Source organism: Taurulus bubalis (assembly GCF_910589615.1).
Source record: "Taurulus bubalis genome assembly, chromosome: 9".
NCBI classification, from domain to species: Eukaryota; Metazoa; Chordata; class Actinopteri; order Perciformes; family Cottidae; genus Taurulus; species Taurulus bubalis.
Genome location: NC_136597.1, coordinates 6987492 through 7000688, shown reverse-complemented (window position 1 = coordinate 7000688; position 13197 = coordinate 6987492). Strand labels below are relative to the sequence as shown.

Here is a 13197-nt window from a genome sequence, read left to right as displayed (position 1 = left end):
GTCCCTATTATCTCTAATTGTATGCCCCCAGATATGCAAGAAATAAGTGATATAATTGACGATCTCAAAACATCTTCGGCTGGCCATGACAACATTTCGGCATTTCTTGTCAAACAGGTGAAACAGTCAATACTGCAGTCACGTGTTCACATCTTCACATTGTCTTTGAAAACAGGTGTTGTGCCAGAAGATTTTAAAATCGCGAAAGTCATTCCTTTGTTTAAAGCGGAAAACCCTATAAAGCTATATATAGCTATCGGAAAACCCTAAAAAAACCATAGACCCATATCTATATTGCCTTGTTTTTCAAAAATACTAGAAACATTTTTACAAAAAAGGATATTGTTTCATATAGAGTCTAATTCAATTCTTTACAAACACCAGTATGGCTTCCGTAAAAATCATTCAACATATATGGCTCTACTTTACCTTGTTGATAAAGTTATCTCTGCACTTGACAATAATGAATTTGTTTGTAGTATTTTCATTGACCTTTCCAAAGCCTTTGACACAGTAAACCATAATATTCGATTGGAAAAGCTGCATGAATATGGATTTCATGACATTGCATACAAATGGTTAAAAAGTTATGTTGCCAACAGAAGACAGTTTGTTTGTGTTAAAGGTTGTTTCTCAATATATAAAAATCAAATTGTGTTATTTTCGGTGGTAAAAAATCGTACTCGAAGGATTTAACTAAAATGAAAATGTAATCTCTTGAGATGCTTCAAGTATCATCTACAACATTTTTAGGAATTATCATTGATGAAAGTTTAAGTTGGAGTATACATGTTAGAAGAAAAACGTATTTACTCTTAATCAACTACTGTTTCACAGTTATATTATTAATCATATAATGTGTAAAGGCTTGTGGCTTCTCATTTGACCTCCTCTCCTGTTAAAACATACATAAGCTTTAACAGTGACCTTCTGATGGAGTCGTGAGACTGTGGATGTCTACATGTCTCTGTTTGAAGAACGTGGTGTTCCTTGTTATCATATGACCATGCCGATGCAAGCGAATCTGAAGACGTCATGGGAGCTTCTGTGATTGTGTCATTAATGTATTTAAGAGGCAACTCTCTGCTCATTCATTGAGCAGTCCAGGATACGCAATTGAAATATCATGTTGTGTTTCTGACTCAGCTCCTCTTTGCAAAGATTAAATGTCCTGATCAATGATTTTACCACCAGGTGTCGAGTAAATTTTTCTACAATACATATTGACTGTGTTAGTAGAAAAATAAACAAATCCATTGGAATTATAAGGAGAATTAGACATCTTGTTTCTGCAAACTGTTTCCTTATTCTTTATTACAGTTTAATTCATCCTTATTTCTCATATTGCAATATAGTTTGGGCAAGCACTTTTCCTACTTCTCTGAAAAAAATGTTGTTTCTCCAGAATCGTTTTGTTAGGATTGCAACACGATCACAGTCTCACATCTCAGCTGCTCCTTTATTTCACAAATTGCAGATTCTTGCTATTTATAACATTAATATTTCTTTAACTTGCATTTTCATGTTTAAGACACTTATAGGTGAAGGAAATATTCCTGATCATTTCAAAACCTTCTTCAAAGTCAATTCTTAGATTCATTCTCACTCAACTCATCACTCTTCACATCTTCATCCTCCAAAATTACTGACTAGCAGAGGTCAATTCTCTATTAGATTTAGGGGAACCAAGTTATGGAATAACTTTTCCCACCTCTCAAAGAAATGTCCATCTATAAAAAAATTTAAAAATTGCCTAAAAGAAACTCTAATTGCTGTTTCGTAAGAGTTTGCTATGTATTGGTGTTTTTTTTCTTATTATTTTTTTCTTTCTTGTTTTAGCTGTTATATCTACATTTTTAGTCATCATTGCTTAGAAATTGCCACAGAGGTTTAATCCAAAATCCCTGAACAACCACAAGCCATGCTGACTTTCCCGCTCACACATGCATAAACACACGCACACACAGACTTGACATGATTACATTATTTTTCTTTCTCTTTTTTCTTTCTTTTGTGGTTTTTCTTATGCATATTTCAAGTTATGTTTATAATTTTGTAAAATGTTAAATATTATATAGGTGGAGGCTTCAAATAAGCCCAGTTGGCTTTTTGTCTCTTCCTGCACTGTGATATTCATTTTCTGTTATGATTTTTTGTTTTATTGTTTGTATTGTGCAAAATAAATAAATAAATGTGGTCCAAATATATTTGAGAGAAGGCACACAATTCCATGGCCGATAGCTCCAAAACTAATCAACTCACACCAGAGCAATCTACATTGATAAGTAGCAAATGTTAGAGGAAAATATATGTGTTTTTTATTTAGCAGTGCACTGTCCCCTGTGTTTGAACTACTCTGAGATAAGCATACACACTAATGCTGAGGTGCTGCAGTAAAATCGGGTGTGAAAAATAAAGCACTTCCTCTTGCGTCATATAGTTAACATGTATGTATGCATCGGTGTGTGTGTGTGTGTGTGTGTGTGTTAGCATCGTATAGAAAGAGTGGTCGAGACCAATGAAGCATCACATTGCCCTTTAAGTCCTTGACACTTTGGTGTGATTGGTGGAGGCTGAGGTCAGTTACCTCGTTTTCCCGAAACATGACCATCCCAGCTGAACTTTCCCGGCAGGCAGATGTTTACTCAACAAAATGTTTGCAACTCTGCTTAGTGTAACGGTCCGATCTGTCTTGGTTGGTTACAGCAAGTGTTTCTACTGGCATTTGAAGCACAAATGCATGAAGCAGGAGTGGCAAACATTAAAAGAAAGAATTTACTGGCCATGGGGTGTACCAGAGTTGTATTATATCGTCTGTCAAAAGAAATGATTCAAGTGACTTCAGGTATTTCAGAATGGGTTTGTAGAATCCAAGTCTGAGTGAGTTGCTTCATGGGAAGTGTAGCATCTTGCATTTTTGTAGGCTGAATTACCACAATGAGGTCATGTGGACCTGTATCTTGAGCTGAGTCAGTCACTAACAAGGGGTACATCCCTTTTTCCAGTGAAAGCCTTGGAGTGTGTGTCAGTGAACGTCACCGTTATAGCACTGTAGTGACAATCGTCACTGTCGATATCTGTAAATGTGTTAACTGGGTGGTTGTGTCAACTATTCTATTTAGGTTACACACCTTCGAGACACGAAGAGAGCAAACATTGGGTCCTAAACCGAGTCAGTGGCCCAACCAGTAAAAAAAACTCTCATCCCGTGACGAAAGAGCCTAGAAGACACTCAAATCAGGGAGTAAACATTATTAAATAATTACCCACAATTGTAGATGTTATAACGTTGCCGTGGTAAGGTGATGTGTTGCCGCAAAGTGCTGTCCCATTCATATTTACACAATGTCAAGCCCTACAGCCTCTTACACTCAACTATTTAACAGCTGACATCAGTTCCCCAAGTCCCTGAGGTTTCAGGGACATAGTTATTGGGCCATTGACTCTTTGACTCAAAGATCACTTCCCACCTTACTCATAGGTCACCTCCCAATTAAATGTGGGTGGGACGTTGGCCCCTATTCCCTATCTTTATGACAAGACAATGTGTAATATCTCTACTGAAGTGACCATATGAGTCTGTATTTGGGCTGAACATGAACATGTTGTGCTCATAATGACTATGCTAACATGCTGATGTTAAAGCAGCTGTCATGCTTACCAATGCTTACCATCTTACTTTAGCATGTTAGCATGCAATCATGTATTAATTGGTACAAAATGCAAAGGCTGATGGGAATGCATTTATCCTGGCCGGTATTTGGTCATAAACAAAAGTATTGGACACATTGAAATTCTAACATGAGGATGGCGTAAGAGGAAGAGTTAGCAGGTCACCGAAACCATTAAGGTTCATCCTTTGGGCACGATAACGTCTCTACCAAATGTTGTGCTCATCCAGTAAACATCCAGAGATATTTCACAAGTCAGGTGATAACCAAAGTCATTAGGATTCATTCTCTTGGGACAATGAATGTCTATTCAAACGGTCATTTTAATCCATCGGATAGTTGTTGAGATATTTTAGTCTGGAACAAAGCAATGGGCCGACCGACAGAATGGCATTAAATACCAAGCTGTTTTTTTGTTTTTTCATTTTTACTGATCACTTGTATGAAGCTGTAGTTTTTAACTTCTTCATTTTCTTATGCAGATTGAGGATTTGTAAATCCAGTTTGGGATATTGTACATATGTGGTTGAGTTTTTTTTCAGGATTTAGAAGTAAAGGAAGTGGATGGGTTCAAAAGTCCAGAATTTGATTAGTACATTCATGACTATTAGCAAATATTCAGCAAAACATACAATATGTTTTTTTCTGGTTAAAAAGAGCAGGTTATTTCCCTAATGCTGACTGGAAGGCCATGTTGCAATTACAACATGTGCACGTAAAGCAGAACTAGCCTTTTCCCAGACCTCATAATCAACGTAAAAACCTCAGATCTGTTGAGTGATTCAACTGATGAATGGGTGTGTGGGAGAGGAGAACAGTGCACTCACTACACTGCATACACTGTTTCTGAAAACGTTAAATGTTAACATGGAAGAACTACTCATCTCTCTACCTAAGTAGTAAAACTACAGAATACACCGTTAAGTAAAAGTATTAAGTATTACTTCACATACTGCATTGTGGTGTAATCTATAACACTGCATCATTTATTAGTTAATTATATTGTGTATGATTAATCTGGATCTGTAAAGCCACTTTAATTCCTTAATAAATGTAGTTAAGTAAATTGTGCCCTATTAACATCTGAGTTGTAGTGGAGAAGTATAAAGTATCAGAAGTGTTTAATGTTTAATGTAGTTTTTTCAATTCCACCACTGCTAACATAAATACATTTAATAACTAATGAATTCACAAGGGAAGAAGAGAAGGCCCATGCTCAGTAATGTCGTGAAATGTTATAAACTTTTCGAAGTCTTACTAATTCTAACGATAACTAAAACACGGTTTCGTAGTGGCCGTTGCTGGATGCCTTTATTCAAGTTAGATCAACAGCCCCTAAAAATATCTGTGCATGGACTTTAAACTATCACTCACACACCGCAAACACACTCACTGATGCACACACACACACACCCAAAGAGGACTGAAGGTTTTTGGTAAGTGATGTCAGAGGTCACAGAGGGGAGACGGGGTGGAGAAAGCGAGTGTTTTAGGTTGAGTGTGTGTCAGAGAGGTGGGAGGGATAGGCTTGTGTGTATAAATACAGGACTGGGATGGACACCAAAAAGAAAAGTGGAAAGACACCTGAGGACACTTGGAGCAACACTTAATAGATAGATAACAGACGTGTAAAGGAATAGGTTATGGAAAACACAAGGGGTAAGTGATTCTATCTATTTACCGTTCTATCTATCTATCGTTCATCCTTTTTGTCTGGATGTCTTGCTCCCTCTTTCTCTGCAGTCCGTGTTACAAACTTTATTGGAGATTATTATGTGAGTGAGAAATGTGCTGATGCATTGCTCGACACTTGGGTGTGATATGACCCATCCTAATTCCTGCAGCAAGTACAAGTCTGGCTAAGACAGGGATCCAACTGGCCAAAGTAGGCAACATCAAAGAACATCAAAAATATCTAATTTGTTTGCTTTTGACATACCGCCATGCTACACTACATTGATTGAGGTACATGTATTGTTTGAACACATCTAGTTTCCCCAGATTAGCACATTTATTGATTTTACTTTGAAGGATCTCATTGGGAGTCTGCACACATTTTCTGGCAACATCATGGTGGTGACAGCAAGACTTCATGAAGTCCCTGAGCTTGGCATGGAAAAAGCTAAACATTTGTCCCATAAACCTCTGCTGGATCACAACTTGTCGTTTCAACAAACATCAGTGCACTATAGAGGTGTTGGTAGGTAGATGTTATTAGGCTTGCTGATTCCTCCCTTTTTCCAGTCTTTATGCTTAACTCAGCTCAGCGTATTGTGTCCTTCATATTATAATGTGTCCTTGAGCAAGACACTTAACTCCGAATTGCTCCCCGTTGCTGTGTCTACGGTGTATAGAAAACAATGTAAGTCGCTTTGGGTAAAAGCGTCAGCTAAATGAAATGTAGTGTATTTAACTGTAGGGTGTTGTAATGACTTTCTCATCCAACTCTTGGCAAGAAAGTGAATGAGTGTATGTCCCAAAATGTCCAACTATTTCTTTAAAGATAACACATGTATTAAAGGCGACACCTTAGTCATCAAGTTCAACCACAATGCAACTCTCTGTCAACCGAGTACGGTCACAGCTGAGGTGAAACTCTTCTATCGGTGCCAACATTTTATTTAGCAACAGGACAGCCGACAACAAACAGCGTTTATTGATTATTGAACTTTGTCTCTTTTAGGTTTGATTATGGATGTGAATCTGAGAAGTCGTGAAAACAACTTGGCTCACCGCACCAGGGAGATCGATAGAGAGCGCCTGATTGTCCGCAGGGGTCAACCGTTCTCCATAACTGTGCAGTGCTCTGAGACTCTGCCTCCAAGACACCACCTGGAGCTGGTCCTGCACCTTGGTGAGCGCAGCCTCACTGAGAAGACTCTGGCTAGCTTGATGGGTTTCTGATGCTAGTCCAATGTAAACTATTCAACATTTACAAAGTAAATGGTGCACCCTAGCAAGACCAAAATAAGTTCCAAACAAAAGTTCTTATGCAGTAAGTAAGTCTGCATTTTAACTCATCGGATCTTGACGCTACAGTCAATTCAATCCTTCTTCCAGCAGTTTAGCCTGTCCTCTGGACCGGAGTGTATTATTCTTCTCCATCATTCTGCAATATGTTGTGATTCTGGCTCAGATAAGCAGCAGGAAGCTTAATTGATCCGTGTCATGAACCATATTAGTGTTTTTATGTTTCTTCAGGTAAGAAAGGCGAGGTGGTGATCAAGGTTCAGAAGGAACACGGGGCCGGAGACAAGTGGTGGTTCAACCAGCAGGGAGCGCAGGATGAAATGCTGCTGACTCTGCACAGTCCACCGGACGCTATCATTGGCCAGTACCGTCTGGCTGTGTTGATGATGTCACCTGATGGACGCATTTTAGAGAAGACCGACAAAAATATGTTCCACCTGCTCTTTAACCCGTGGTGCAAAGGTAAAACATAAAGCAAAGTGCACACATTCTCCAAGAGGGCTGACTTCACATTCACACACTACAGCTTTTAAACGTCACCATGCGGTTCCTGACATTTTTAGTTTGTAGACATTAACCGTATAACAGATCTCCATCACCCATTTCAACCCAACTGAGCGTAAATCACCATCAGCATCATTAAATCACCAAGTGATGGAAATGTTCACAGTACAACAGGGTCATGTTTTTTTTCTAATTGAGGCCATCAAATGCTATGATAATAATGAAAAGAATCATATTGCAAATGTATGTTGTTTCTTTCTGCTTTTTGGCTGCTTCTGTTTCATGATAATGTGTCACTCTAAAGAGTTTTTATTATGTGTGTTTTTGTGTCTTCACCAGATGATGTGGTGTACCTCCCTGATCAGAGTCTGCTTCAGGAGTACGTTATGAATGAAGATGGAGTCATTTACAGGGGGTCCTCGGATAGCATTACGGATATGTCCTGGAGTTATGGACAGGTAGCTCTCTCTCTCTCACACACACACACACACACACACACACACACACACACACACACACACACACACACACACACACACACACACACTGCGTGAAGGGTTGAGTAAAACTATCTGCATTAAATAATCAAACTGTAAATGTAGCCTCAATTGGTGTTATGCTGCCTTCAGGTTGTTAAAATATATCCATATATTCTACTTTGACTCTGGTCTCATGGAGCTCTTCTTACAATATGACTAGAAAGCCATTAAAGACGACAGATAATAAACATCTCAGTATTGCAGATGGAGGTGTCTGGTTAATTCACCAGTGACGGCCAGAGGAAAGAAGCTGTTTCTGTGTCTGGTGTTGGCATACAGAGCTCTGTAGCGCCTCCCAGAGGGGAGGAGTTGGAACAGCTTGTCTCCAGGGTGTGAGGGTCTGCAGGGGTCTTTCCAGCCCGCTTCCTGACTGGAGGTGTACAAGTCCAGGATGGACTCTTCATACTGCTGTTTTTAGTTAGTTTCCTTTTCTGCTAATGTGACCAATGCAGGATGGTCCAGATCTGTTCATAAAGCATGTAATACCCTAGACTAGTGGTGTCAAACATGAGGGCCGGATCCGGCCCGCAAGGGGGTCCAATCGGCCCACCGGATAACTGTTCACCTTTTTTTTTTTTTTGCCAATATTCGCCAAACGAGGAATTCTGTGACTGATAGGATTTCCGATCTTTCAGCAGGGCTGCAGACGGTGCACCATCAATGATTGGGAGAAAAACAGGCGTTGTGACGAAATTCATGGAGAAAGTACAAGCTGCAAATGTAGAATAACGTCTCAATTTTTGGTCTAGTTTATTGTAGAAAGACCTTGAAATAGGGTTCATCATCCAAACACATTCACCAATGATTTAAACAGACATATTGTCGTTATGTAACGGTTATTATGCTGTGATTATACTGGTCTAGCCCACTTGAGATCAAAATGGGCAGCATGTGGCCCGTTAACTAAAATGAGTTTGACACCCCTGCGCTAGACTGATCCTGTATCTGTTTGATTGGTTGTTTCAAGACTGGCTTTTCTTAATCAGAAGCTGTTATGTTGGAGTAATAATCACTATTTACCTTTTCATTTCAGTTGTATTAACTGTCTCATAACAATCAATGCCTTCAGGAGCACTAGATGGTAGTTTTGGACACAATCATTTCAAAGTTGCTAATTATATAATATAATAAATAGATTTAGGATTACATGGATTGAGCAAGGCCAGAGCGAGACTTTCTCTTTTGCTCCCAGTGATATAAAACATAAGAACCAGGGTAGAAGTAGTGACGCAATGGGTCCAAAGCTCTGAAGTGAATCATTTGGGTTTGTATTATAATAAATAAACACACAATGTGTGTTATTGTTGAACATATTTTAATATATTTCTAAATTTCAGTCCTTTCTCACCTGAACCTCAACAGAATAATTGTTCTTCTTCTGTAATTGAATGGTGGACTACATATCAACTGTAAAAGTGCATGCTGTGTACGGTACTGAGGTGTGTAATATAATGTCTCTATGACAAGGCTATTGTTCTCATTATAAAGAATATTAATGAAAATGTAATTAAAATAGCATGACTTTATAAATAAGTTATATCCTGTATATTTAACCTGTTTCATTAAAAGAATATATATTGTACTTTGTCTCCTTATCAGTCTTTAGATGCTCCACTCCCTCATATCTCCAACCTGCTCTCCAGTCTGTTTCTTTATGGTGTATAAAGTGCCATTGAGTCCTGTATGTCCAAACCATAATCCAAAAAAGTTAAATCTAAATTTCTGCTCAGTGTCATTATTCCCAATTTCCTGCCAATCTTTAATTTCACGGTGCTGTGTCATTTTACATTTTCCCCCTCGAAAATATTATCACTTTTGTTTAATGCACATCGATCCCAACATGAATCGGTATTGGAACAGAAATAAGCATCTATTCCTAATTTTTGTACATTTAATAATGACATAAACCTGAGTTATAAGATCATCTCGAGCTGTTTGATCTGAATATATTGCTACTTTAATTGGTTTAACCTCATCTACCCACCGAAGACTATTGGTGTCAGTTCTGCTGTGTACTGATCAGCTGTTTGCAATTATTTTAAAAGTTCCTTTATCAAAAACTGCTGTTTGACACTTCTAATATTCAACACTGGTATATGTATCAATATTATAATAACTATTCATATGAAAAGTAGTCATCAGCTGAGGACATGTTCACATCAAGCAGCTCTGATAGGAAGTCTGGCTGAACTGCACCATGAGCCTCGACCATCATCAGTGTGTTTGCTGCTCCCAGAATAACTTCAGTTTATTATGAAGTGATCAACACCAGACGGTTGTTTTTACATCGAGACCCTGAACAAACATGTGGACCAGTTGGAAAACGTGTTTTGATGGAGATCGGATGCATTTTAAATCATTTAAAGAGAGAAATGAGTCGGAAAAGCCGCTGATCAGCGCTCTCCACGGCGGTGAGCAGGTGAGGTTTGGAGGCTCCTCAAACTAAATACAGAGATCATCGGAGCTCTACGTGACTTCAAGATGAAGAGAAACATTTCCTCTATCGGCTGCCTTCACCGCCAGCCTTCAGTACTTGTTCCACGTGTAGTTTTTAGTCTTTTATCAGTGAAGAGAAAACACAAGTGAGTCGGCTTTCAGGCTGCTCAGAGGAGTCTCGGGCTGGGTTGAGTCTCCACGGTTCTCATGTAGTGTTCAAGTACCGCCTCCTGCTCGGAAATCTCCATCAGTCAGACTCTCGTGTTTTCTCAGGACAGCGGATCAACGGAAGAAAATGGCAGAAGTAGCTCCAGCTCCAGCGGCCGCGCCGGCCAAAGCAGCCAAGAAGAAGGTGACCAAGCCGAAGAAGGCTGGTCCCAGCGTGGCCGAGCTCATCGTGAAAGCTGTGGGCGCATCCAAGGAGCGCAGCGGCGTGTCTGCTGCCGCCGTCAAGAAGGCTCTGACCGCCGGAGGATACGATGTGGACAAGAACAAGTCCCGCGTCAAGACCGCCATCAAGAGCCTGGTGACCAAGGGGACTCTGGTCCAGACCAAGGGGACCGGGGCCTCCGGCTCCTTCAGGATGAGCAAACAGGCGGCCGGCAAACCGGCAAAGAAAGTCGCTCCCAAAGCCAAGAAGCCCGCAGCGAAGAAACCTACAGCGGCCAAGAAGCCCAAAGCAGCGGCAGCAAAGAAACCTGCGGCCGCCGCAAAGAAGTCCCCGAAGAAGGCCAAGAAACCCAAAGCAGCGGCCAAGAAACCCGCCGCAGCGGCCAAGAGCCCCAAGAAGGCAGCCAAGAGCCCCAAGAAGGCAGCCAAGAGCCCCAAGAAGGTGCCGAGGAAGGCCCCCGCAGCCAGGAAGACCCCCGTCAAGAAGGTCGTCAAGCCCAAAGCCAAGAAAGCAGCACCCAAGAGGAAGTGAGCTGCTCTCCGGCTGAACCACCAACGCTCCTATAAAAGGCTCTTTTAAGAGCCACCCACTCCACCTTTAAGAGCTTTTTCCTCCTTTATTATTGGCATTAACAGCAGATGCTGTTAAGTAAATGGTATATCTTTATGAAGGCAAATGTACTCAACTAATTATGAAATGAACACAGAAATATTACAATCTAATCCTAATGTGTTCAGAATCCTAATGCATTCATTTACTGCCTCAATGTTATGTTAACAGAGGCTGTAACAAGTAATGATAATAATACATTTACTTTAAATAACACCAGGATATGCTCAAAGACACTCCACATGGTCAAAACGTAACTAATATAATCAATAACGAAACGCATGAAATATTACATGACAAAAAAAAAAGAATTCTTTCATTTAGATACATTTGATTGTGGTGTTAATCAACACAGATAAAATAAATTAAACTGGCTTTTTTGTATTCACACCTGAACAAACTGAATTACATTTTTGTTTTAGTCCTGTCCATATTTACTTGAAAGAGAACATGTATTTATTAGTCTATAGTATTTATTCGTCATCCAGTTCAATTAAAAATATATCTTGAGATATTATTCAATTGGACTTATTTTTTCTCAGTTTACTACATACATTTGTTACACTACAATTTACATGGCACTAAATCATTGCCCAATAATAGACATTTACTACATACATTTGGTACACTACTTTAATATAAATGGCACTAAATTATTCCAATAATAGACATGTAATGTTTTACGTAGCTTTACATTAGGAACCGTTCTCTAAATAGACCCCGCTGAATATTCATTTAATACCGTTGTTCTAGTTTCTAAATTCATGGCTCTCATATCAGATTTAGTGAGAAACCTTAAAGGTTGTTTTTATACATTTACGTTGATGGGAACCAACTCTTGAACTCAAGTAATGGTTAAAGTCACATTTACCAGTCACTGCCATTCAACAACAATTAAGAGCATTTTCAATATTCAACAGAATCTGAAACCAGAACAGACATGGTTGGTTAAATGAAAGTGCTTGTTATTGTTTATTTAATGTAGATGATATGCAAAACTAGCAATGTGTCCATTTTAAATGACATCTACCAAAACAGAATAATTCTGAATAGTTTGTTCATATCAAAGTTGTTTGTTTCATCTCATTTATCTGACGGTCAAGGTTACATAATGTTTTATGCGATTCAAGTGGAAAGCGATTCCCATTCCCTTTTGTACTATTCAAGTGATGATATTAAGGAGTCAAGCAGAGGTTAAATTAATATAGGATATTATATGAAGGAGGTGTATAGTACACAAGATGATTATTATAACCATTATGAATGGAATAAACACAGTATTACACATGTGCAGCTCATACTAGCACAAGTGAGCCACAAAGTGTCTTGTATAGAAACTAAAGATCCAAGACATGGTGTAATTTATTTAAACCATTTACTTTAAGTGAATTATAGTCCCATATTATAATAATTCTACATCTGCATTATCTTTTCTGTTCATTGATTTACAGTATAACATTTTAAATATATTGATATTATATATGAGGAGGAATTGATCTTTAGAAGAGGTGGGTGGCTCTTAAAAGAGCCGTTGAGTTGTTGTCTCCAGCAGGTCTACTTGGAGCTGGTGTACTTGGTCACGGCCTTGGTTCCCTCAGACACGGCGTGCTTCGCCAGCTCCCCGGGCAGCAGCAGGCGGACAGCGGTCTGGATCTCCCTGGAAGTGATGGTGGAGCGCTTGTTGTAGTGAGCCAGACGAGAGGCCTCACCGGCGATGCGCTCAAAGATGTCGCTCACGAAGCAGTTCATGATGCCCATGGCCTTGGACGAGATGCCGGTATCGGGGTGGACCTGCTTCATCACCTTGTACACGTAGATGGCGTAGCTCTCCTTCCTGGACTTACGCCTCTTCTTGCCGGTCTTAGCGGCGGTCTTAGAGACGGCTTTCTTGGAGCCCTTCTTGGGCGCTTTCACGGTGCTGGCGTCAGGCATGATTGGTTGATTCTTCAGTCGGAAGATATCTCCAGCAGCTCAGGACGGTGACTATTTATATCAACGTGATGCAAATGAGGCTGTGCTGCTGCTCGCACAGGATTGGCTGTCTGCTGAGCGAGACTGAGCATGCGCGAAGACGTAA

At 39.8% G+C, this 13197-nt stretch overlaps 2 protein-coding genes across 2 annotated transcripts; one reads left to right on the top strand and one right to left on the bottom strand.

Moving 5' to 3' along the window:
* Window positions 1–10415: 10415 nt before the first annotated feature.
* Window positions 10416–11601, top strand: LOC306741009 (histone H1-like; the record flags this gene model as incomplete). Its single annotated transcript, XM_079223260.1, has 1 exon — window positions 10416–11601. The coding sequence occupies one exon, from the start codon at window positions 10416–10418 to the stop codon at window positions 11040–11042; it is 627 nt and encodes a 208-aa protein (XP_079079386.1). The 3' UTR covers window positions 11043–11601.
* Window positions 11602–12671: 1070 nt separating this feature from the next.
* On the bottom strand, window positions 12672–13052 carry LOC306741010 (histone H2B 1.2-like; the record flags this gene model as incomplete). Its single annotated transcript, XM_079223261.1, has 1 exon — window positions 12672–13052. One exon carries the CDS (start codon window positions 13050–13052, stop codon window positions 12675–12677), a length of 378 nt encoding a protein of 125 aa, XP_079079387.1. The 3' UTR covers window positions 12672–12674.
* Between the last annotated feature and the right edge of the window lie 145 nt (window positions 13053–13197).